The following is a 22,358-nucleotide window of genomic DNA, read 5'->3' as shown; positions in this document are numbered from 1 at the left end:
CGTGTCCAGGTTACAATTCATATATGCACAACATTATGTACTTGTTTCCTTGAGTTCATTCTGCTTGCCGTATTCTCATTGGCTAAAGAACAGGAAATATGAGTCTACCGTTGATATATGTGACTCGTTGACGTTTTTATTCATGTGTGCTGCTATTGTCCTCTTTGCTGCTGTAAAATAAGATTTGTTTCCCATTTGCAGGACTGGTAAAGCTTTATTCTTATGATCTTTGACTTGAGCCTCAGGATCTCAATCTCATGATGGGAATTCTCCAAATAGGCGTGTGGAGCGAGTGCATTTGCCTATCTTTGATTTCACGCCTGAAGGGAATACGTTCAGGTTTTTAATGCTATTCAAGACCCATATAAAGATGTTTTGTGCATGTGCATGTGTGTGCGTGCTCAAGGGCGGGTCACATGAACCTTACCCCCCCCCCCCCAAGTCAACATCTATCTTATCCTCAGTCTTATCTATTTCTATCCATTGTCATGCAGGTTTCAATTGGGTACCGTGTGAGAGAACTTGAATTCAGTGATCAGCTAGCGGCAGCTACTTCTTATTTACTTATTAACTTTAATGAGCTGCTGTGCAAGATGCTTGTCAGGGTGAGGCTGACTTAGGTGCTTTTTAAACATTACAACAGCTTGTGTGAGGAAAATAACCTTCCGTGTGTACGCCCAAACTTGTCATTAGAGACACCAGGCTTAAAATAATAACAATGAAGAGAGCACTAAACATACGTCAAATGCTATTCTTGCTCGTGAGTCTGTCGCAATGAGGAAATATATTTAAGTCGCAGTTGTTTGCCTTCAGTCAGGTTTTCAAAAGCCCATGGATGAGTTTTAAGGAAGAGAACTTTGTAACAGAAGAGGCCCAAATTTTCCACCTTACAGCTAAGTCAATGGTTCAAAGTTTTGCCAACAAAGCACGATTTGCCTATTTTGGAGAGAAGCCTAGTGCCTGTGGGATATTGATCCGGCCTGCCAAGCAATTTTAAAAACAAATGCAACATGAGTGAGCTGCATCGTAAATAAAACAATCATCATTATCAAAAGAACAGTGAAGCATGGTGGTGGTGGTTATTTAAGCCTTCAGCATTTAGCTTGACAGCAAAAAAAAAGTTTGTAGAAAAGTCTACTAGAACAGCTAAACTTTATTTAGGGTTCAACAGAGGCACCGTGAATGGTGTCAGTTGTGTGTTGAGCCAAGTCAGCCACATTCCAGTTCGAAGAGGGTGTATACTCTTGTACAACCACATTATTACAGTTGTTTATTTTTATTTCACCTATGGATTTTTTATTTATTTATTCAGTTGAATTCTAAAAGTTATAGATCACATTCACAGTTGAAAACATTTTGAAATGATTCATCATGATTTCATTTTTCATATGACACAAAAAACAGGTATTAGAACAGGGGTGTGTAGACTTTTTATATTTACTGTACATGGACCTTAAGATATATCAATCTTTGTAGCAGTAGTAGTAGTAATAGTTGTAGAAGTAATACAGCAGTAGTTTTACTAGTAGTAGCAGACATTATTTTGGATCATTCCAGAATTGGAGGACATTTGGGTTTCAAAATTCTTGAAAAATAAATCTTCACTATTCTGATTTTCTGCTACATATTCATCAATGATAGGTACTACTAAACTATCAAAGGTTTGATTAGCTCAGTTTACAGATCAATGGTGCAATTTTTCTTACAATCATGTTAATGTAGTGCAACACTGTCTCTCTAATCACAGCAACAACAACAGGGTTGCGTGTTGGAAATCCGGACAAATGTAGCTGTTTCTGCTGATTAAGAGGATAAACTTTACTTTTGTAAATTCACTTTTGTCAAGAAGTTAAGAAAAATAAATAAATAATTGTCTTATTCTGATCATTTATATAACAGGGTTGCATGATCGGTAGAGTGAGACATTCAATCAAGGCTAAGTACTTTATGTTATAAAAATATAAAACATAGAAGAGGGGACATACATTTGCTTCACCCATTCTTTTGAAAAACTGTTGGATAATGTCAAGTCCAACATGTCATGTCATGTGATTCACTGCTTTTTTCTACTTCTACCATGCTAAAAAGGTCATAGTAACGGGGTTACATGCATGTGGGACACACGTACCATGTATAATAATTCATATTTGAAATATTATGTTTATTAAAACAAATGTTCTCACAGTTACGAGACAGCAATATAACAAATAATAGCCTACCAAAAAAAATTAAAATTACATTTGATTTGAACTGTTATATTTGAGCTTCAATTTGATCATTAGGGGGGTGGGACAAGAGAAAATGGCATTTTAGGGTGTACTCCAGACATACATGGTATTTTGAAAACCCACTAGGCGGTATTGTGACCCATTTTGGGCTTTTTGATGGTTCTGACCAAGCCATTTCAAAATAAATTACTGCCCACGAGCTATTTTCTAGCATTCTTTACGCTTATTATATTTTTTCAGATTTGGTCTCAGGACAAGTACATTTACTTAGAAATTGACAGTTTTAGTATTTTGCATGTGGATTATTTAAAATTTGATGGGTGAGACTGTGAGATGTAAAATGTCCTCCAATTATGACCCTTTTGTTGCTGTAGCAGTAGTAGCTAATCGTGGTACCATTGATCCCTAGTATCCACAATATTAATAGAAGAAGTAGTAGCCGTGGTGGTGGTGGTGGTATTTAGATTTTAATAAGTGCGTGCATACTCGTGAGGGTCCCTAGTGTGTGCGTGTTTGTGTTTAGGAGCAGGTCGGCCACGGGGGAGCACTGTTCAGACGGCCTGAGCGATGAGCGAGCTGGTCGTCGCCTCCCTGGATACCAGGGACGCGCACACGGACTCGGGACTCGGGAGCCTGGACACCGACCGCCCGAAGCTCCGGTGCATGTGGGTCGGCAACTCGGCAATTCCGCTTCCGTTATGAGGATACAGACGAGGAGAAGCTACAGCGGTAGCGGTGGTACTGGTGGTAATGGCAGTGCCGCTGAAGCCAAACGAACGAGGACGGACTAACGGGTCGCCATGAACGACAGGTACCACAAGGCGGCCCGGGACGGTTACTTGGACCTGCTGAAGGAAGCCACCCGCACGGACCTCAATGCGCCCGACGAGGATGGAATGACACCGACGCTATGGGCGGCCTACCACGGAAACCTGGAGGCTCTGCGGCTCATCGTGGCGAGGGGGTGGGTACTTTAAAAAAACAAACACAAACAAAAAACTCGCACAGGCCACTTCATTAAATACACCTACACTAAAATACAAATCCGGACAAGGAATGTTAATGTGGTTGTAGTTTGGTGTAGGCGTTTCTATAGTGTCTGGCCCTCAATTTTAGCAATCTCATAAGTTAACAAAAATATTAGAACTAGGCGTTAGAAGGTGGGGGGAGAGGGGTGGAGGCTTTACAAAAAGCTTTTATGAGAAAATGATCTTATAATTACATTCAACTGTTCTTCTCTGAACTGACTTCAAACTACATAACTAACTCATATTGCGGGAAAACACAATCGCTATAAAGCACAAGTAGCAAAAATAACAAAATGACCAATGGTGGCTCTGCACACAGAAAATCAGTAAAACATTGGCCATGTCAAGAAGCAGTATTGCACACAAAGTGGAAAGAAAAGGCAAACAATTTGAAGTGTCTTTATGGCTATTTTTAAAAAGTGTAAATCCTCTGATTTCAGCCTCTCAAAGGTGACAACTTTCTGATTTACTTAGTCCTCAATGTAAGCAAATCTATGCATTTTAAGCAAAGGGATATTCATGGAAATCAGCTGAGTTAGGAGAACTGATCAACATTTCTGCACATGTTTTGAATCAAACACTAACACAGTCATTTCCAAACTAATTACTGTTTCGGTAAAATTTGGATACAAAATTTGCTCTTATGCAAGTAATATTTGAACCCCCCCCCTTTTTTTTTTTCCTTTTCTTTAACGTTGCACTTTTAAGAAGGCACCTCGAATGGTGATCTCATCTCTTGAGAATGCCATGTGAAAAAGCCTTAATCACAAAACAGTACTATTACCATTTGTTTATTTTTTTTCAGTTCTTATAACTACAGGTGTGAAAAAAACATCTGATTACCAGAAACAATGAAAATGAAAAGTTTGTGAAAGGGTAAGGCGTGGGTGGGAAAAGAGCCCATTCAATTCTGGTGGAATGTTTGTTTACTGGTATGACTACGCAAAAACGGATTTAAGTTTGCGTGATGGGAAACGAGACCATTTAATTTTGGTGGGATATTCATATCTCTCTATACTGTATATATTTTTTCCTCATTTTTGGGGGGAAACATTTGTTTTTCTTATTTAATAATACACTAATTTTAATGTCTGAGTTCAGTCTTATAAATGAATTTGATGTTGATGCAAATCTTTGCAACAGCTGATTTTTGTTTTTGATAAAAAATAAGGTGCAACTGGTACAAAAAGTCTACACACACCTGCTCAAATGCAAGGTTTTTGTGACATAAAAATGGGACCATCAGAACTTTTTCGACCACTAACGTAATTTCTGACTCAATTCAATTGAATTAAAAAAAATGTTCTCGTAGACTTTTGCTGACATTTTTTGCTCTGTCTCAGAGCCCTGATTTGTATTTTTTACTGGTATTTGGAACTGCTCATAATTACTAGCGAAAGAAATATAACCCCAAAGCATGATGCTGCCACCACCATGTTGTTTTGGTGATGAGCAGTTTCATGTTTGTGACACATTATGGAATTAAGGCCAAAAAGTTTAACCCTGGTTTCATTGGACCACAACAAAATCTCCCAAAAACATTTAAGGAATATTACCTGAACCGTTCAAAATTAGTGCAACCACATTTATTCAGTTATTTTTACATCTCACCTCGAAAAGATGTGTTTTTTTCCAATTGAGTTGTGAAAGTTATATGTCACATTATTTGTTGAAAATTGATTTGTCACGCCTTTTTCTTTCATGTTGCACTTTAAAGTAGATGACAAGGCAAATGACCTTGAGCCTTGATCACAAAATGGAGCACTCTTACTTATTGTTAATATTGCTATGTTTATTTGTTAGTTGGCACAACTTCACAAAAAACGACTTAAACAATGGGAAGTTGTTGGTGAAAGGGTTAGACGTGGGTGGTGAAAGTGCTAATTAAATTATGGCGGAAAACTACTGAAGCTATTAAAGTTCAGGAAACATTTCGGAAGACGAGGTGGAAAAAGTGCCCACCAAATTTTGGTAGCATATTTATCCATAAGCCGATTAAAAATGAATGAATCTCAGTGTCTCATTTCAGTCTTATTCATTGATTTGATGACGACACAAATTACAAATATTATCTTTGATATGGCAGAATGTGTGGTGGTAAAAGTTGTCAGTTTGGACCAAAAATAGAAGCATAATTAACTGCATGCATTGGATAACTTCAAAACAGATTGCTTATGTAAAATACAGTATATGACTTTGCACTAACCCCCCCACCCCTCATTTTTGTTTTATTTATTTATTTTTTAACAACAAGACAAATGACCTCTGATAGTGATGCTATCTCACATTCAAGAATGCCATGTCATGTATTTGACTCATCCCAAAGTCCACTATGCGAAAAATGTGGGCCCCTTAGGAGAACTTTTAGGGTACATGTTAACCTAGCCAGGAGGAGGATGAAGATGGGGAAGGTCCCCAGACGTGGGGCCAGCACGTGACTGGAAGCTTTGCTGCAGGCTGAAAATGAGCCATTGTAAACAACAATGGCGCTGAACTTCTTGTTGCGTGACTCGTTTGAAAACGTGAGCCTTTGTTCAGGGGCAGAAACAGAAAAATGGGTTGTTTATGCATCTTAAAGTGTAATTTAACCAAGATTTTATCGTTCAATAGCCAATATTAATAGCAAAAATAATAATAATGTAAATCTAAGTATACAGTTAAATTGGATAATTGTCCATTTACATATTTGTGAATGATGAAATAAAATATTTGAGTAAAGTTAATATACATAGCATAACATAACATTTTCAAATTTCATAAAGTAATTGTATTTCCAATTATAATTAAATCAATTGTAAATATTTATTATTTTAATATTTTACTACTATGAACATGACAATGAGAATGGGTTGTGAGGTTATTATTCAATTCAATCAATTTGATTATTATTATTAACCTTATTTAACAGTTATTTTTGAGGAATTGTTCAATGTTAAACTTGTAAATCGTCCTTGGACCCCTTGAAAGGTGCTATCCAAGCCCATGTTCCCACCCATGGGACATACTGTAAAATGTCATAGAAGGGCTAACGAAACTAACATCGATGTTGAACATTTACAGCAACTGCTATTTTAACAAAAACATCACACGTGGAAAGGCAATACGGTCTTTGAAAAATTACGAATATTGCTGCAGCTGACTGAGCAGTTGCGACTGTTTTGGGCCCAAATACAAATCCGCAATACTGTATAGTGAATCCGCGATAAGTGAACCGCGAAGTAGCAAGGGACCACTGTATGTCTTTTTTTTTTTTTACTTTATCTACAAGTGACCTGGCCAAACTGTCCTTTAGAAGAAAAAAAAAATCACCTGCTGCCCTTGAGCACAAACATTTGCCCACCTACACTGTTAGTAATGGCTTCCCCTCAATTGTGAGCAATACATGAAGACAGAAGATAGTTAGTCATTTTAAGCACCAGGCAGGGTGGTTTAATGTCTACTCTGAAATGTCACTACAACTACACCACCACCGTGTTCAAGGTCATGTGCGAGTTATCGCCTTTCATTAAATGCTCTTCAGCCATGCGTTCCCTCTTCAATATTTTACTGCGCACGGGCCAGAACGTCCACGTTGGGGCCCGTAAAAGAGCGTGAATTAGGATGTCGTCCTAAATGGTTGCACTGTTATGTATGCCGTTGCTGTGACACTTTAACAAGAGCTGGTGCGCATCGTTGTGACTTTTATAACGTGGCTGTTATCACAAAAGATCACGCTTGATAAAATAAGCGGTAGATTGCCTGTTTAGCAGATAAAACAGCATGGCTGCATTTGGTCTTATACACAGTTGTATGTCGGCTTCAGGTTCCTTCTCTTCACTTGGATCGAGCGGCAGCGTATCTGAAGCTCGCTCCTTATTAAAATGTTATATTAATAATAATTTTAAAGCTGAGGCACTTGTAGGTTAAGGTACCACTGACTACTGATTCAACCACTTAAGTAGGCTAACTAGTAAAGATTCTGAAATCTACTATGAATGAATATTTACTGTCATTTATAAAGAATACTGGTTTGATCATTCGACACAATGAAAGAAAACCCTTTGCACTCTTAATAGTTGCCCTCTTTTTCTTCTTCTTTTTTTTTTTTTTACAGTAACTCACATAGCGGTCATACTGATATTTACATTGCATGTCGTGTGTTTAAGCTCGCTAATGTTGGCGCAATCAACTTTAATGCTAGCAAAACGTGTTCCCATAGTTTTGCTAACATTGTGAACCAATGAGCAAAAAAATGCTTAATTAGCTAATGCTAACAACTGGAAAAATGTCAGTATGTGTCTAGATTAAACAGAGAATTGTATCCATAAGCGTGTGCAAACCACGCAAATTCCTTGTAAAATGCAAATGTGATGAACAAGCCTATAGTACCAAAGTTTAATTGCACCTCTGCTACATTAGGTCAGAGCTACATCTTGGCTACTGATTAATGCAAAGGGTATGCAGTTTGATACCAACTTCTGAAATAACAAATGTGTTGAAACCTTTAGAGGTGGCAAACCCAGGTCCAGAAATAATAAAACCTGCCACAGTTTGACTTTAGCAACAGATGCTTCACAGATAAATAGAAAATACGCGAAAGGAAACCAATTCTTGTAGCAAACTAGCAGTTCTGTCCTGTTTGGCCGAATATATTGCACATGCCAGAAACAGCCACTGGCTGTTTTTCTGTCACCGCTCTACGTGGCTGAACGACACCTGACATCTGAAAGTGCGCACAGTTTCAGGCAATATTCCGCCTTGGCTGGGTTCTCTGTGAAAATCAAAAGTGGCTTGATGTCAGATATTGATGTCAGATATCCTGTTAAGACTCGGATGCCCACATTTTGTAAGAGTTCTGTCACTGTGTAAAACAAATGCCGTAATATCCCTATCCTGCCATTCTGTGTCTGTTACTGCAGACGAAGCACGAAGGCCAAAAATGGTTCCTCCCAAATCTCTGTCAGTGCAGTTTATACAGAACTGCAACCAGGGGAAAAAGCAGAAAAATACAGACTTTTGCAGGCAGCGTAAAAGGGCTATAGCATGAGGCACTGATTGGATGGTGAAGCACACAACAGGCTCATCGTTAACGGCTGACCTGTTTTGCGTCCAAGTCAGAAAAATGGGCCCATTATGAAGCCTCTTAATTAAACACGGTGTCAAATGGAGAAATAATTCATGTACCGGTACTGTGATGCTGTCACACCTGTGCTGCATCTAATTTGATCCAATACAATAATTCAGTCATTTTCAAAGACAACAATACAACTAGTAATAGTAATGCACTGTTGTGTTCTGCAAATCATGTGCGAGACAAAACAAAATGCACCATTTCCCACGGAATCAGTGTAAACAAGAGTCCCCGCAGGCCTATACGTGCCAAAGACATACTGTAGTAATCCTCTAATGATACAAGCCTGACATAACGTTACAAACATTAACCATAAATAACTGCCATTGAATGATAATGACGACTGTGTGAGGGGAAGATGCGGTGCTCGGCAAATGGCTGTCATGTAAATCAAACATCCCGTAATGCGATAAAAGACACTCGAGGGGTAAATGAACGGACGACCATCTCTTGTATTCAACATTTTACATGACAGGACATAAATTACCACACATAAAGCTATCATGTTCCCTATATTATGTAATGTGAGCTGGGAACATCATAAATAACTTTAGATGGTTAAATTGAACATAGAAAATAACATGTCATAATTTGACATTTATTTATAGCATGTTGAGGACCTGTTTGATTAAGGTTAGGTTATGTAGCACATCATTCATATACAGTCCTGCTCACCATTATTGGCACCCATGAAGGTTAAGTACATAATGTGGAATATCTTCTGGAAAAAAATAATCAAGTAAATCATTTTTTTTTGTAGAGAACTTGTGTTTTATCCAAAAGACCAAATGATTAAAAAAACAACTTAAAACAATAAACAACGTGCAGAAAAAAATAGTAAACTTAAAATGGGCTCTGTCACTAGTATTGGTATCCTTTCCTATAAATCGGTATGGAAACACATTGTGACTCACCTTTGGTAAATCACAAATGAGAATTCCCCGCTCTAAATTGTCTCTGCCCAATTGACATGAATTAACCCATGAATGATGACTTTGATGTTTTTAAAAGACACCCTTTATCCTCTTTTCCTTTGTCAAAATCGTGAAAACAAGGGAGCGTCTGAGGACATCAGAAGCGCGATTATTTACAAATGCAAGACCTCCAAAGGGTATAGAGCCATCTCCAACGATTTTGGTAGCCCTGTTTCAGCAGTGCATACTGTTATTAAGAAGTTTGAAGAGCATGGAACTGTCAAGAACCTCCACGGACGTAGGGGGAAGAGAGAAATTGATGACAGAAATCTTCAACAGTTGGTGCAAATGGTGGAAAAAACACCACGTCAAACATCCAAAGACCTGAAAGCCAACCTGGAACAGTCTGGGATTACGGTTTCAAGAAGCACCATATGCTTCATGGGCAAAGACCATTCCTGAGACAGACATAAAAAAAATGACTAACCTTTGCCAAGGAGTACCTGGACAAACCTTAATTCTTTTGGGAAAATGTTCTGTGGACGGATGAAAGAAAAATAGAGCTTTTCGGCAATGCACGCCAATAGTTTTATTACAGACAGCACAATGAAGCTTCCAAGGAAAAGAACACCCTCCTTACAGTTAAGCATGGTGGAGGATCCATCATTCTGGGGGGCTGCTTTGCTACATCTGGTACTGGAGGCCTTGATCGTATCACAGGAATCATGAAATCTGAGAATTATCAAGACATTCTAGGGGGACATGTCAAATGTTAGAAAACTTGGTTTTTAGTTAAAGGTCATGGGTCCTCCAGCAAGACAAAGACCCAAAGCACACATCCAAAAGCACACAGGAATGGTTAAAAAGGAAAACAAATACTGTTTTAAAATGGCCAGCAATGACTCCTGATCTCTATCCGATTGGAAATCTTTGATATGAGCTGAAATGTGCCGTTGCAAAAAGAAACCTGCAAATATCCAAGAGCTTGAACAATTTGCAAAGGAAGCGTGGGGGGAAATACCAGCGGAGAAATTGCAAGAAGCTTAGAAGCTTACAAGAAGCGTTTGGAAGCTGTCGTCACTGCCAAAGGGTGTGCAACCAAATATCAAAAAGGGGTGCCATTATTGTTGCATATGCTGTGTTTTCTATTTCTTCTTTGGAATTACATTATGTAAGATGAAAAACAATTTCCTTTGTTGAATTAGTTTGGACATCCAATTAAAATGATGATATAAATTTGGTACATTTCCATTTATTTCTGAAGATATTATCGAGATCATGCAAAAAATGAAGTGATTAGGACTGTAACAACCACAATTCCCCATTTACTCATGCCAGAACTTAAAGTGCCAATACCCCCACCCCCACCACCACACACACACAATTTAAACAAGTTCCCCGGTTCCTTAATTGGATAATAATTTAAGGTTGGTACTAGATGTAAAAAGATTGAGAACCACTGTAATAGTGGAAGCAGAGTCCAAGACCAGTGACAACATTTTTGTGGTACATGCATATATGGTCAAACAAATGCCCTTGCTGCGCACACAACTTGACAGAATGTTACCCATTTAGCACCCAGATATTACCACTAGTAGCCTAATAGATATGCTACTTGTACTTACATCTTTTGATATAAATGTATAAATATTAGTAGGATGCGTAATGGTTTCACATTTAACAACACGTTTCTTTGAAACTGCAAGATCTGAAAGATCCACATTGTCATACCAGTCATGGTTAGACTTGAGGAATGTGGTGTGACATCATCCGCCATGCACAATTATGCAGTTGGTGCCTGCTGAAACCTTTTGAAAGCCTCGCCTGTAACACGAGCCAGGTGGTGAAGCAGTAGCAGCGACAAGCCGAAGCTCAAATTACAGCCTGATCAGTGTGACTCTCACGGAGGCAACAACAAGATTGACTGTGAATTGACAGCCTAGGGTGCCGCCACGTTAGAAAAGTTAAGGTCTAGTACAAGTTTTCAAGTTCTTTTACACCAAACTCTTATGGACCTTGAATTGTGCACTAGGGTACAGTCTCCATACAAGGACCTTCTCCAAATTACAACTACAAAGAATTAAATAATAAAGATTCCTGGTGAATGGAGGCGGCAGGGAGGTCTAAGTCACCCCAGACCCGTGATGATGGTGAGCACTGTGGTTCCAAATGGTGCGTTCCTGCATTGTTGACCAATGAATAGACTACAGTGCATCTTTGCTCAAGTGAACCACACCTTACTTCTTCAACCTGTACACCAACAACCTGTCTTTCAAAAGTGCAAGGTTAACATAGAGAACCGAACTGAATCGTTCTGTACTGCTTGATGGAAATGTAACTTTCAATCTTGGAGCTAACCATATTGTTGTGTTTCACAGTGGGAACCCTGACAAGTGTGACATATGGGGCAACACACCACTCCACCTAGCTGCTGCCAATGGTCACCACAACTGCCTTTTCTTCCTGGTGTCGTTTGGCGCTAACATATGGTGCCTGGATAATGACTACCACACGCCGCTCGATATGGCTGCCACCAAGAATCACATGGACTGCGTCCGCTACCTGGACTCCATCGCCTCCAAGCAAATGGGACTCAACCCCAAGCTAGTGAACAAACTTAAAGAGCGGGCGTTTCGAGACGCCGAGCGGCGTATCAAAGAGTGCGCCAAGATGCAGAAGAAGCACCATAAGCGCATGGAAAAGAAGTTCCACAAGGAGGTGCCCGAGGCATCCGTGTCGGACGTCATGAGTTTTTCCAGTTACAGCAGCGGCTCTGTTAGCCACAAGGTGCACAACTTCAACGCAGCCGATGTCAGTGTGCCATATTCACAGGTCAACAACACTTGTTTACTTTTAAAAGTGTCCAGCAAATATGACAGTGAGTTGCAGTAATCATTTATAGGGCACTCAGTATAATGTCAATAGCTATATGAAGCTGGGATGATGGGGGCTATCAAAAGATGGACAGATAGATTAACAGATATAGGGGAGACAGACGAATGGACAGAACAACAAGAGATTGTAAAAAAAGATAGACAGACAGAAAGCCCTTCTAACCAACAGACATGACATACCAACTACACAAACTCGCCCAACAGAGAGCCCAATGGACTGTTAGTTGGACACATACAATTAAAAGGCAAACAGCTGGACGAAGGGACTGCCTGATCAATCAATCAATTAAAAGCATAACAGATAGATAGATAGATAGATAGATAGATAGATAGATAGATAGATAGATAGATAGATAGATAGATAGATAGATAGATAGATGGACAGAACATAAAATACAGGAAGGACAAGCAAATGGGTGGACAGACAGACCAACATCTGGCCAACCAACTAATGTAACAACTAATGTCACTAACTAATATACAGACACGCAGAGATTGAGAGCTGGCAGACTGATGGAGAGACAAAAACAGATAGACAGACAGGCAGACAGATACAGGGTGGACAGATGGAACACATATAAACCCACTGACCAGAGACAAGCCAACTGAAAGAAAGAGGAAAGACAGGTTGATTAACAATGGATAGATGAAGAGACAAAAGTGTGATCGATAGACATAAGTACTGCTCAACCAACAGACAAGACAGTCCAACAAACAGGACAGAGTGCCACAAGGACAGGCAGATAGAATGACTGACCAACAAACACAGTGAGACAGTAGACTGGCAGACATATGGATCGGCATGTATGGCCCATTTAAGTAACAAAGTTACCAAAGATAAAATGATCAAAAATTTCTTGGTCTCATAAAGTGTTCTGTAAGTAACTGAAGTACGTCTCTGCTGTGTTGCTGCAGGCTACTCTTCATGCCACAAACCGAGGGAAGACAAAGATCCAGAAGAAGCTGGAGAAAAAGAAACAAGGAGATGGGACCTTTAAGATCTATGAGGACGGGAGGAAAAGTGTACGCTCCCTCTCTGGACTTCAACTGGGCAACGATGTCATGTTCCTCAAACCTGGCACATACGTCAACCCAAAGGATTATGGCCGCCGCAACATTCGCGACATGTTTCCCAGAGACTACAATGACGACGCCATTTCACGTGCCATCAGTGAGCCGGACCTGCACGGGACCAATGCAGATCACTCGGAGGTTAGCACAGACTCGGGACATGATTCCCTGTTCAACCGGCCCGGTCTAGGCACCATGGTCTTCAGGAGGAACTACGTGAGCGGGGGGATGTTTGACCTGGGCGATCCAGACGGAACTGATGGCTCAGGCAACACGGTCCGTCTACGCAGTAGACTGCACCCTCACCGCAGCCTGGATGAGGACAGCATTGGAAGCGCTCGCAGCCTGCAGGAGAGAAACCTGGAGGAGCTTCCCTGGGAGGAGGTGGAATTGGGGCTGGACGATGACGACGAGGCCCACACCAGCCCTCTGGAGGTCTTCTTGGCCACACACAGCATGAGCGAGTTCTTCTCCATCTTTAGGAGGGAGAAGATCGACCTCCAAGCACTGCTGCTCTGCTCGGACCATGATCTCAAGAGCATCCACATCCCTTTAGGACCCAGGAAAAAGATCTTAGATGCCTGTCAGAGACGCCTTGAGACCATAGAAGACCCAGAGTGCATTGAGGACACTGAACTGTAAGTAGTTCATTCATCTATTTTCTTTAGCACTCCAAGTTGTGTTTGAGTTAGAGCCTATCCCAGCTGACGTGGGTTGAGAGGCATGGTACACCCTGGAAAGGTCGCCAGTCAAATGCAGGGTACACCATCCACACAGCCATTCAGATGATTCGATGCGTGTTAATACATAACCCCCACTAAATGACTTGTTACGTTTCAGGTAGTGTTCAGTGTCACAAGGGATGACAGCATCTGATCTATGCCCAGCTTCGCCTGCATTTACGCATGTGTTCCAAAAGCTGAATGTTAGACCTTCCTTTGAAGCAATAGCATGGATAAAAAGAATGTCTGCAGTCTTTGTCTCAATACACCTCTACATCTGCGTAGGTTGAGGTTGAGCGGCTCAAATATCCAGGTCTGACCTGCTTCCTTGCTCCATATGTGTACTTCAATTACATCACTCCAAATCCACACAAACCTGCAAGAGTGTTCCAATGGTGCATTGTGCCATAGCATAAAGCCGTAATTTAATGCCCAAGCATAACTCTGAAGCATAAAGGGTTAACAACGTAACATAAAAACGTAGCATGACAATGTAGTGTGACAAAGTAGAATTCAAAATGTAGTGTAACAACATAGTGTAATAATGTAACAACGTAGCATAACAATGTAGCGTAAAAACGTAGCGTAACAACGCAGCGTAACAACGTAGCGTAACAACGCAGCATAGCAGTATGGCATAATAATGTAGCGTAACAATGCATCTTAACATCGCGGTGTAACAAATTAGCGTAACAATGTAGAGTACCAGTGTTGCATAACATCTTCGCGCCTCATCATTTAGCATAACAAATAGCATAACATTTTAGCATATATAGCAATATATATAATATATAGCAATAATAATAATAATCATAATAATAATGCATTGGATTTATATAGCGCTTTTCTAGACACTCAAAGACGCTTTACAATGGATTGGATACATTATTCATGCACTCACACATTCACACTGTGGTGGCGGTAAGCTACTTAACTCTTTGACCGCCAAAAACGTTTAATAACGTTTAGTAAAATCCAAATGAGTGCTGCCAAAAACGTTAAAAGACGTTAACTATGTTTTTTTTTGTTTTTTTGTTTTGGAAACGGGTGGAGGAAAGCCTTGGCCAGCTGTGCTGAAAGTATCAAGCAGATCGAGTTAGTATAATGACTATTTATGGGCACTATATGGCAGCAATGACTCTCTTTGGACAAGATCGGGTAGGAGTCAGTAGAAGACGTGAGGCGGAGCTAGAGTGTTGAGGGGAGAATGGCTGAGGAAGCGAAAATGGCGACCGGTTGCAAGCAGCTCACGCTTGAGCATTTTTTTCAAAGACGAAAAGCATCGACCAATGCTAAAGAGCACATTGATGATAATGATGGTGACTCCGAGGTTGACGCCGAAGTTGGAAGCGTTGACGCGGCGGCTATGATCACGTCGTAAAACCTCACCGGCTAGCGATGCTAACGCCGGGAAACGTGGTGCACAACCGAGCACTTCTGCACAGGCGGACGTTCAATCGGACGATGAAGAGTACCCCGAGTCCAATGCATATTCATCGGAGGAGTGGGTACAGTCTGATCACGGAGAAGACACTGGTTCTGGACTACGATGCCACCATGAATGGAGTGGATAAGATGGATCAGAACATCTACCACCCGGTATAGGAACTGAAGGACATGAGGAAGCCAGACGTAACACCAGGTCACCGTATCATGATCCTGAGAGTAGACTTGATGACAACATGGCCAAACACACACTGCAGTATATACCTGCTACTCCCCGGAAAAAAAGGCCGGCAAGAAAGTGTAGGGTCTGCACGCGAAGGGGCAATCGCAGTGAAACTAATCTGTGGTGCAAATCCTGCTGCGTCCCCTTGCACGCAGGGGAGTTTTACACAATATACCACCCAAAAAGAAAAAACGTGTAGTTGAAACATCCACACAATTGTAAATAGTACCACAGTTGCACACATTTGTAAATAGTTTGCCAAATTGTTTTGTCAAATTGTTACAGTGTTGAATGTAAATAAACGTATTTTGCTATCAAAAAACACTTTTTTATTGTTGGTGGTAGTGTTTTACAGAAGTAAAGCACTGTTTAGATGTTTGTGCCATCATTCGTGGAAAAAAAAAGGTGTCAAATTCACTAGAGTGCATGAAATAATATTGTTTCACAAAAAGCTTGATTTCTCCGTATTTTGGTCCAAAACAGAGCATTTGGGTGAAACTAACCTATTTTCTATTGTTGAGTACTGAAAAACTGAATAAGGTAGAAACAAACAAAAAAGATGAGAGTTCAATCTTTCATTTGGTAGTATCTGTGTTTCCATAGTCCAATCACAATATTTTCTGTGGACCTTGAAAGATCAGTCAAAATGCTCTAAATCAGCTGGCACTCACATGTTCTCTTTTCTGAAAATGCTTGGCAGTCAAAGAGTTAATATAAAACCCTAACTTTACATCAAAACCCTAATTTGTAACACTAGCCCTAATTTGTAACCCTAATATGAAACCCTAGCTTTACTTCAAAACCCTAATTTGAAACCCTAGCCCTAGTTTGAAACCCTAATTTAAGACCCTAGCCCTAGTTTGAAACCCTAATTTTGAACCCTAGCACTACTTCAAAACCCTAATTTGAAACCCTAGTCCTAGTTTGAAACCCTAATTTAAAAAACCCAAGCCCTAATTTGTAACCCTAATTTAAGACCCTAGTCCTAGTTTGAGACCATCATTTGAAACACTAGCACTACTTCAAAACCCAAATTTGAAACCCTAGCCCTAGTTTGAAACCCCAATTTAAGACCCTAGCCCTAGTTTGAAACCCTAATTTGAAACCCTAACCCTAGTTTGAAACCCTAATATAAAACCCCAATTTGTAACACTAGCCCTAATTTGTAACCCTAATATGAAACCCTAGCTTTACTTCAAAACCCTAATTTGAAACCCTAGCCCTAGTTTGAAACCCTAATTTGAAACCCTAGCCCTAGTTTGAAACCCTAATATAAAACCCTACTTTTACTTCAAAACCCCAATTTGTAACACTAGCCCTAATTTGTAACAGTAATATGAAACCCTAGCTTTACTTCAAAACCCTAATTTGAAACCCTAGCCCTAGTTTTAAACCCTAATTTAAGACCCTAGCCCTAGTTTGAAACCCTAATTTTGAACCCTAGCACTACTTCAAAACCCTAATTTGAAAAACCCAAGCCCTAATTTGTAACCCTAATTTAAGACCCTAGTCCTAGTTTGAGACCATAATTTGAAACACTAGCACTACTTCAAAACCCAAATTTGAAACACTAGCCCTAGTTTGAAACCCCAATTTGAGACCCTAGCCCTAATCTGAAACCCTAATTTGAAACCCTAATATAAAACCCTACTTTTACGTCAAAACCCCAATTTGTAACACTAGCCCTAATTTGTAACCCTAATATGAAACCCTAACACTACTTCAAAACCCTAATTTGAAACCCTAGCCCTAGTTTGAAATCCCTATTATGAAACCCTCGACCTATTTATAAACCCTAATTTAAGATCCTAGGCCTAATATGAAACCCTAATTTTAAACCCAAGCTCTAGTTTGAAACCCTAATTTTGAACCCTAGCACTACTTCAAAACCCTAATTTGAAACCCTGCCCTAGTTTGTTACCCTAATATGAAACCCTAGCTTTACTTCAAAACCCTTATTTGAAACCCATTCCATCATTTAAAACCCTAATTTAAGACCCTAGCCCTAGTTTGAAACCCTAATTTTGAACCCTAGCACTACTTAAAAACCCTAATTTGAAAAACCCAAGCCCTAATTTATAACCCTAATTTAAGACCCTAGCCCTAGTTTGAAACCCTAATTTGAGACCCTAGCCCTAATCTGAAACCCTAATTTGAAACCCTAGCCCTAGTTTGAAACCCTTAATATGAAACCCTAGCCCTATTTTTAAACCCAAATTTGAGACCCTAGGCCTAATTTGAAACCCTAATTTAAAACCCTCGCCCTAGTTTGAAACCCTAGCCCTAATTTGTAACCCTAATATGAAACCCTACCTTTACTTCAAAACCCTAATTTGAGACCCTAGCTCTAGTATGAAACCCTTAATATTAAACCCCAGCGCTATTTTTAAACCCTAATTTGAGACCCTAGTTCTAATTTAAAAGCCTAATTTTAAACCCTAGCCCTAGTTTGAAACCCTATTTTTGAACCCTAGCACTACTTCAAAACCCTAATTTGAGACCCTAGGCCTATTTTGAAACCCTAATTTGAAACCCTTGCCCTCGTTTTAAACCCTAATTTGAAACCTTAGCCCTAATTTGTAACACTAATATGAAACCCTAGCTTTACTTCAAAACCCTAATTTGAAACCCTAGCCCTATTTTTAAACCCTAATTTGAGACCCTAGTTTTATTTTTAAACCCTAATTTGAGACCCTAGGCCTAGTTTTTAAACCTTATATGAAACCCTAGCTTTACTTCAAAACCCTGTTTTTAAACATTAGCCCTAGTTTCAAACCCTAATTTTGAACCCTAGCACTACTTCAAACCCCTTATTAGAAACCCTAGCCCGAGTTTGTAACCCTAATTTGAAACTTTAGCCATAATCTGAAACCCTAGCCCTATTTTTAAACCCTAATTTGAGACACTAGGCCTAATTTGAAACCCAAATTTTAAACCCTAGCCCTAGTTTGAAACCCTAATTTTGAACCCTAGCACTACTTCAAACCCCTTATTAGAAACCCTAGCCCGAGTTTGTAACCCTAATTTGAAACTTTAGCCATAATCTGAAACCCTAGCCCTATTTTTAAACCCTAATTTGAGACACTAGGCCTAATTTGAAACCCAAATTTTAAACCCTAGCCCTAGTTTGAAACCCTAATTTTGAACCCTAGCACTACTTCAAAACCTTAATTAGAAACCCTAGCTCTAGTTTGTATCTGTCAAGAGGGTAAAGTTTGGTGGAGGACCCAGTCACAGGAAAGCAGGCGAAGGTAAAGTGCAAAAAGAAATTTAATTATTCAAAACAAAAAGCGAACTCCAAATTACAAGGTAAAACAAAACATGGGTAGGACACCAAGGCAAAAACGGGCAGCATGACATGAGGGAAAGACAATGAATCGACCCAGACAGAGGGGAGACAGCAGACTAAATACACAGACACTAACGACACAACAAGACACACCTGGGGCAAGACACAAGTGGCTGAGGGCACAGATTGGATCACACGAGGAAGGGCAGGATCACACTTAAACAAGACCAAGGAAGACACACAAGGAAAACAGAATCCAAACATGACAGTAACCCTAGCCCTAGTTTGAAACCCTAATTTTGAACCCTACCTTTACTTCAAAACCTTAATTTGAAACCCTAGCCCTTGTTAAAAACCCTAATTTGAGACCCTAGCCCTAGTTTGAAACCCTAATTTAAAACCCTAGCCTTACTTCAAAACCCTAATTTTAAACCCTAGCCCTAATCTGAAACCCTAATTTTAAACCCTAGCCCTATTTTTAAACCCTAATTTGAGACCCTAGAACTACTTCAAAACCATAATTAGAAACCCTAGCCCTAGTTTGTAACCCTAATATGAAACCCTAGCTTTACTTCAAAACCCTAATTTGAAACCCTAGCCCTAGTTTGTAACCCTAATATAAAATCCTAGCTTTACTTCAAAACCCTAATAAGAAAACCTAGCCCTAGTTTAAAACCCTAATTTGAGACGCTAGCCCTAATCTGAAACCCTAATTTGAAACCCAAGCCCTAGTTTGAAGCACTAATATGAAACCCTAGCACTATTTTTAAACCCTTATTTGAGACCCCAGGCCATATTTTAAACCCCTAATTTAAAACCCTAGCACTACTTCAAAACCCTAATTTGAAACACTAGCCCTAGTTTGAAACCCCAATTTGAGACCCTAGCCCTAATCTGAAACCCTAATTTGAAACCCTAACCCTAGGTTGAAACCCTAATATAAAACCCTTTTACTTCAAAACCCCAATTTGTAACACTAGCCCTAATTTGTAACCCTAATATGAAACCCTAACACTACTTCAAAACCCTAATTTGAAACCCTAGCCCTAGTTTGAAACTCTTAATATGAAACCCTAGCCCTATTTTTAAACCCAAATTTGAGACCCTTGGCCTAATTTTAAACCCCAGCACTAGTTTGAAACCCTAATTTTGAACCCTAGCACTACTGTAAAACCCTAATTTGAAACCCTAGCCCTAATTTGTAACCCTAATATGACCCCCAAGCTTTACTTCAAAACCCTTATTTGAAACCCTAGACCTAGTTTAAAACCCTAATTTGCGACCCTAACCCTAGTTTGAAACCCTAATTTTGAACCCTAGCACTACTTCAAAACAATAATTTGAAACCCTAGCCCTATCTTGAAACCTTAACTCTTTGACCGTGAGGCGGAGCTAGAGTGTTGAGGGGAGAATGGCTGAGGAAGCGAAAATGGCGACCGGTTGCAAGCAGCTCACGCTTGAGCATTTTTTTCAAAGACAAAAAGCAACGACCAATGCTAAAGAGCACATTGATGATAATGATGGTGACTCCGAGGATGACGCCGAGGTTGAAGCGTTGACGTGGCGGCTATGATCACGTCGTAAAACCTCACCGGCTAGCGATGCTAACGCCGGGAAACGTGGTGCACAACCGAGCACTTCTGCACAGGCGGACGTTCAATCGGACGATGAAGAGTACCCCGAGTCCAATGCATATTCATCGGAGGAGTGGGTACAGTCTGATCACGGAGAAGACACTGGTTCTGGACTACGATGCCACCATGAATGGAGTGGATAAGATGGATCAGAACATCTACCACCCGGTATAGGAACTGAAGGACATGAGGAAGCCAGACGTAACACCAGGTCACCGTATCATGATCCTGAGAGTAGACTTGATGACAACATGGCCAAACACACACTGCAGTATATACCTGCTACTCCCCGGAAAAAAAGGCCGGCAAGAAAGTGTAGGGTCTGCACGCGAAGGGGCAATCGCAGTGAAACTAATCTGTGGTGCAAATCCTGCTGCGTCCCCTTGCACGCAGGGGAGTTTTACACAATATACCACCCAAAAAGAAAAACTGTGTAGTTGAAACATCCACACAATTGTAAATAGTACCACAGTTGCACACATTTGTAAAGTTTGCCAAATTGTTTTGTCAAATTGTTACAGTGTTGAATGTAAACAAAGTATTTTGCTATCAAAAAAACACTTTTTCATTGTTGGTGGTAGTGTTTTACAGAAGTAAAGCACTGTTTGGATGTTTGTGGCATCATTCATGGAAAAAAAAAAGGTGTCAAATTCACTAGAGTGAATGAAATAATATCGTTTCACAAAAATATTGATTTCTACGTATTTTGGTCCAAAACAAGAGCATTTGGGTGAAACTAACCATTTTCTATTGTTGATTACTGAAAAACTGAATATATAACAATATAGCATAACAATGTAGCCTAATGACTTAGCATAACGGCTTAGCATAATGCTGTGTAATGATGTCGTCTAATGACCTAGCATAACAGTGTAGCCTAACAAAGTAGTCCAATAATGAGGCATGACGACAGCGCGATAACGTTGTGACAAGTGACAGGATTGTGATGAAAGAGGTCTCCATTATGGTGGTGGCATTTTTATTGCTTTTATGTTTAATATTAACAGTGGTTAACTTAATTCTACACTGCGCTGAGTTTGGAGTGCTAAAACGTAGATATTTTTTTGTTTACAGTTAAAAAAAAAGTTTTTATGCTGTTGTCAGTTTTTAGCCATGTTTTTTCCCCCATTGTGTTGTGCAGATGATTCAGACGGAGTTGGGAGCATCGCTGCAGAGAGACGTTGACTTAACCATCTACCTCTAACATGGAGAGCATCCATGTAAAGATTCAAAGTTGTATGGTTGAACAAACTTGTGTCATGGGATATGTTTACCCCCGTGGGGTTGACTGAGACTCTCGTTTCTGTATATTCTCTTGTTTTACACTAAACACACTGGACATGCATTTTTTTTTTTTAGCATGCTCCCCCTATGTTGTTAATGTAATATCACATTTCATTTGGCCTTGTGTTTACACATAGCAAGTTTAGTTTCTGCCAAGGCAGGACGACTGCATATTTGCAGTAGTGATTTTACTCCAGTGTGTGAACGCATCCCTTGACAACTTAATAGGACTTGCCTATCATCATTTGTTGTACTTGTACATGCTGGTTAGTGCATGTTGAGTCAATATTTATATAGATAATGTCCGTCATAACAATATCTTGCAACATTTTTATCGTCTCTGTGTACTTCTTTGCACAAGAACAAGAAGTTAATGTGTTAGTATTTGGTGTACATCATGTAATAAATGCACTAAACTTCATGTTTGTGTATACTTTCTCAGCTTTTGCAATTTGACAGCAATTACACTCACATTGTGGTTTGTTTCCAGAAATACATAGCACAAAATAAATTTG

At 39.8% G+C, this 22,358-nt stretch overlaps 1 protein-coding gene across 3 annotated transcripts; it reads left to right on the top strand.

Moving 5' to 3' along the window:
• Positions 1-2,721: 2,721 nt before the first annotated feature.
• On the top strand, positions 2,722-22,236 carry ush1ga (Usher syndrome 1Ga (autosomal recessive)). 3 transcript variants are annotated; one of them, XM_086085548.1, is made up of 4 exons: positions 2,722-3,192; positions 11,659-12,067; positions 13,090-13,883; positions 21,701-22,236. In XM_086085548.1, exons 1-4 carry the CDS (start codon positions 3,029-3,031, stop codon positions 21,702-21,704), a joined length of 1,371 nt encoding a protein of 456 aa, XP_085941674.1. In that variant the 5' UTR covers positions 2,722-3,028; the 3' UTR covers positions 21,705-22,236. The 3 variants fall into 3 exon arrangements, with proteins under 3 accessions (XP_085941674.1, XP_085941662.1, XP_085941668.1); XM_086085536.1 differs by having other exon boundaries at positions 11,659-12,112; XM_086085542.1 differs by lacking the exon at positions 21,701-22,236 and having other exon boundaries at positions 11,659-12,112; positions 13,090-13,887.
• Positions 22,237-22,358: the final 122 nt, after the last annotated feature.

This window comes from Leptonotus elevatus, chromosome 1 (assembly GCF_054856555.1).
Source record: "Leptonotus elevatus isolate MCC_2025b chromosome 1, RoL_Lele_1.0, whole genome shotgun sequence".
NCBI classification, from domain to species: Eukaryota; Metazoa; Chordata; class Actinopteri; order Syngnathiformes; family Syngnathidae; genus Leptonotus; species Leptonotus elevatus.
The sequence above is the reverse complement of the archived record's forward strand: the minus strand, read 5'-3'. Positions and strand labels throughout refer to the sequence as shown.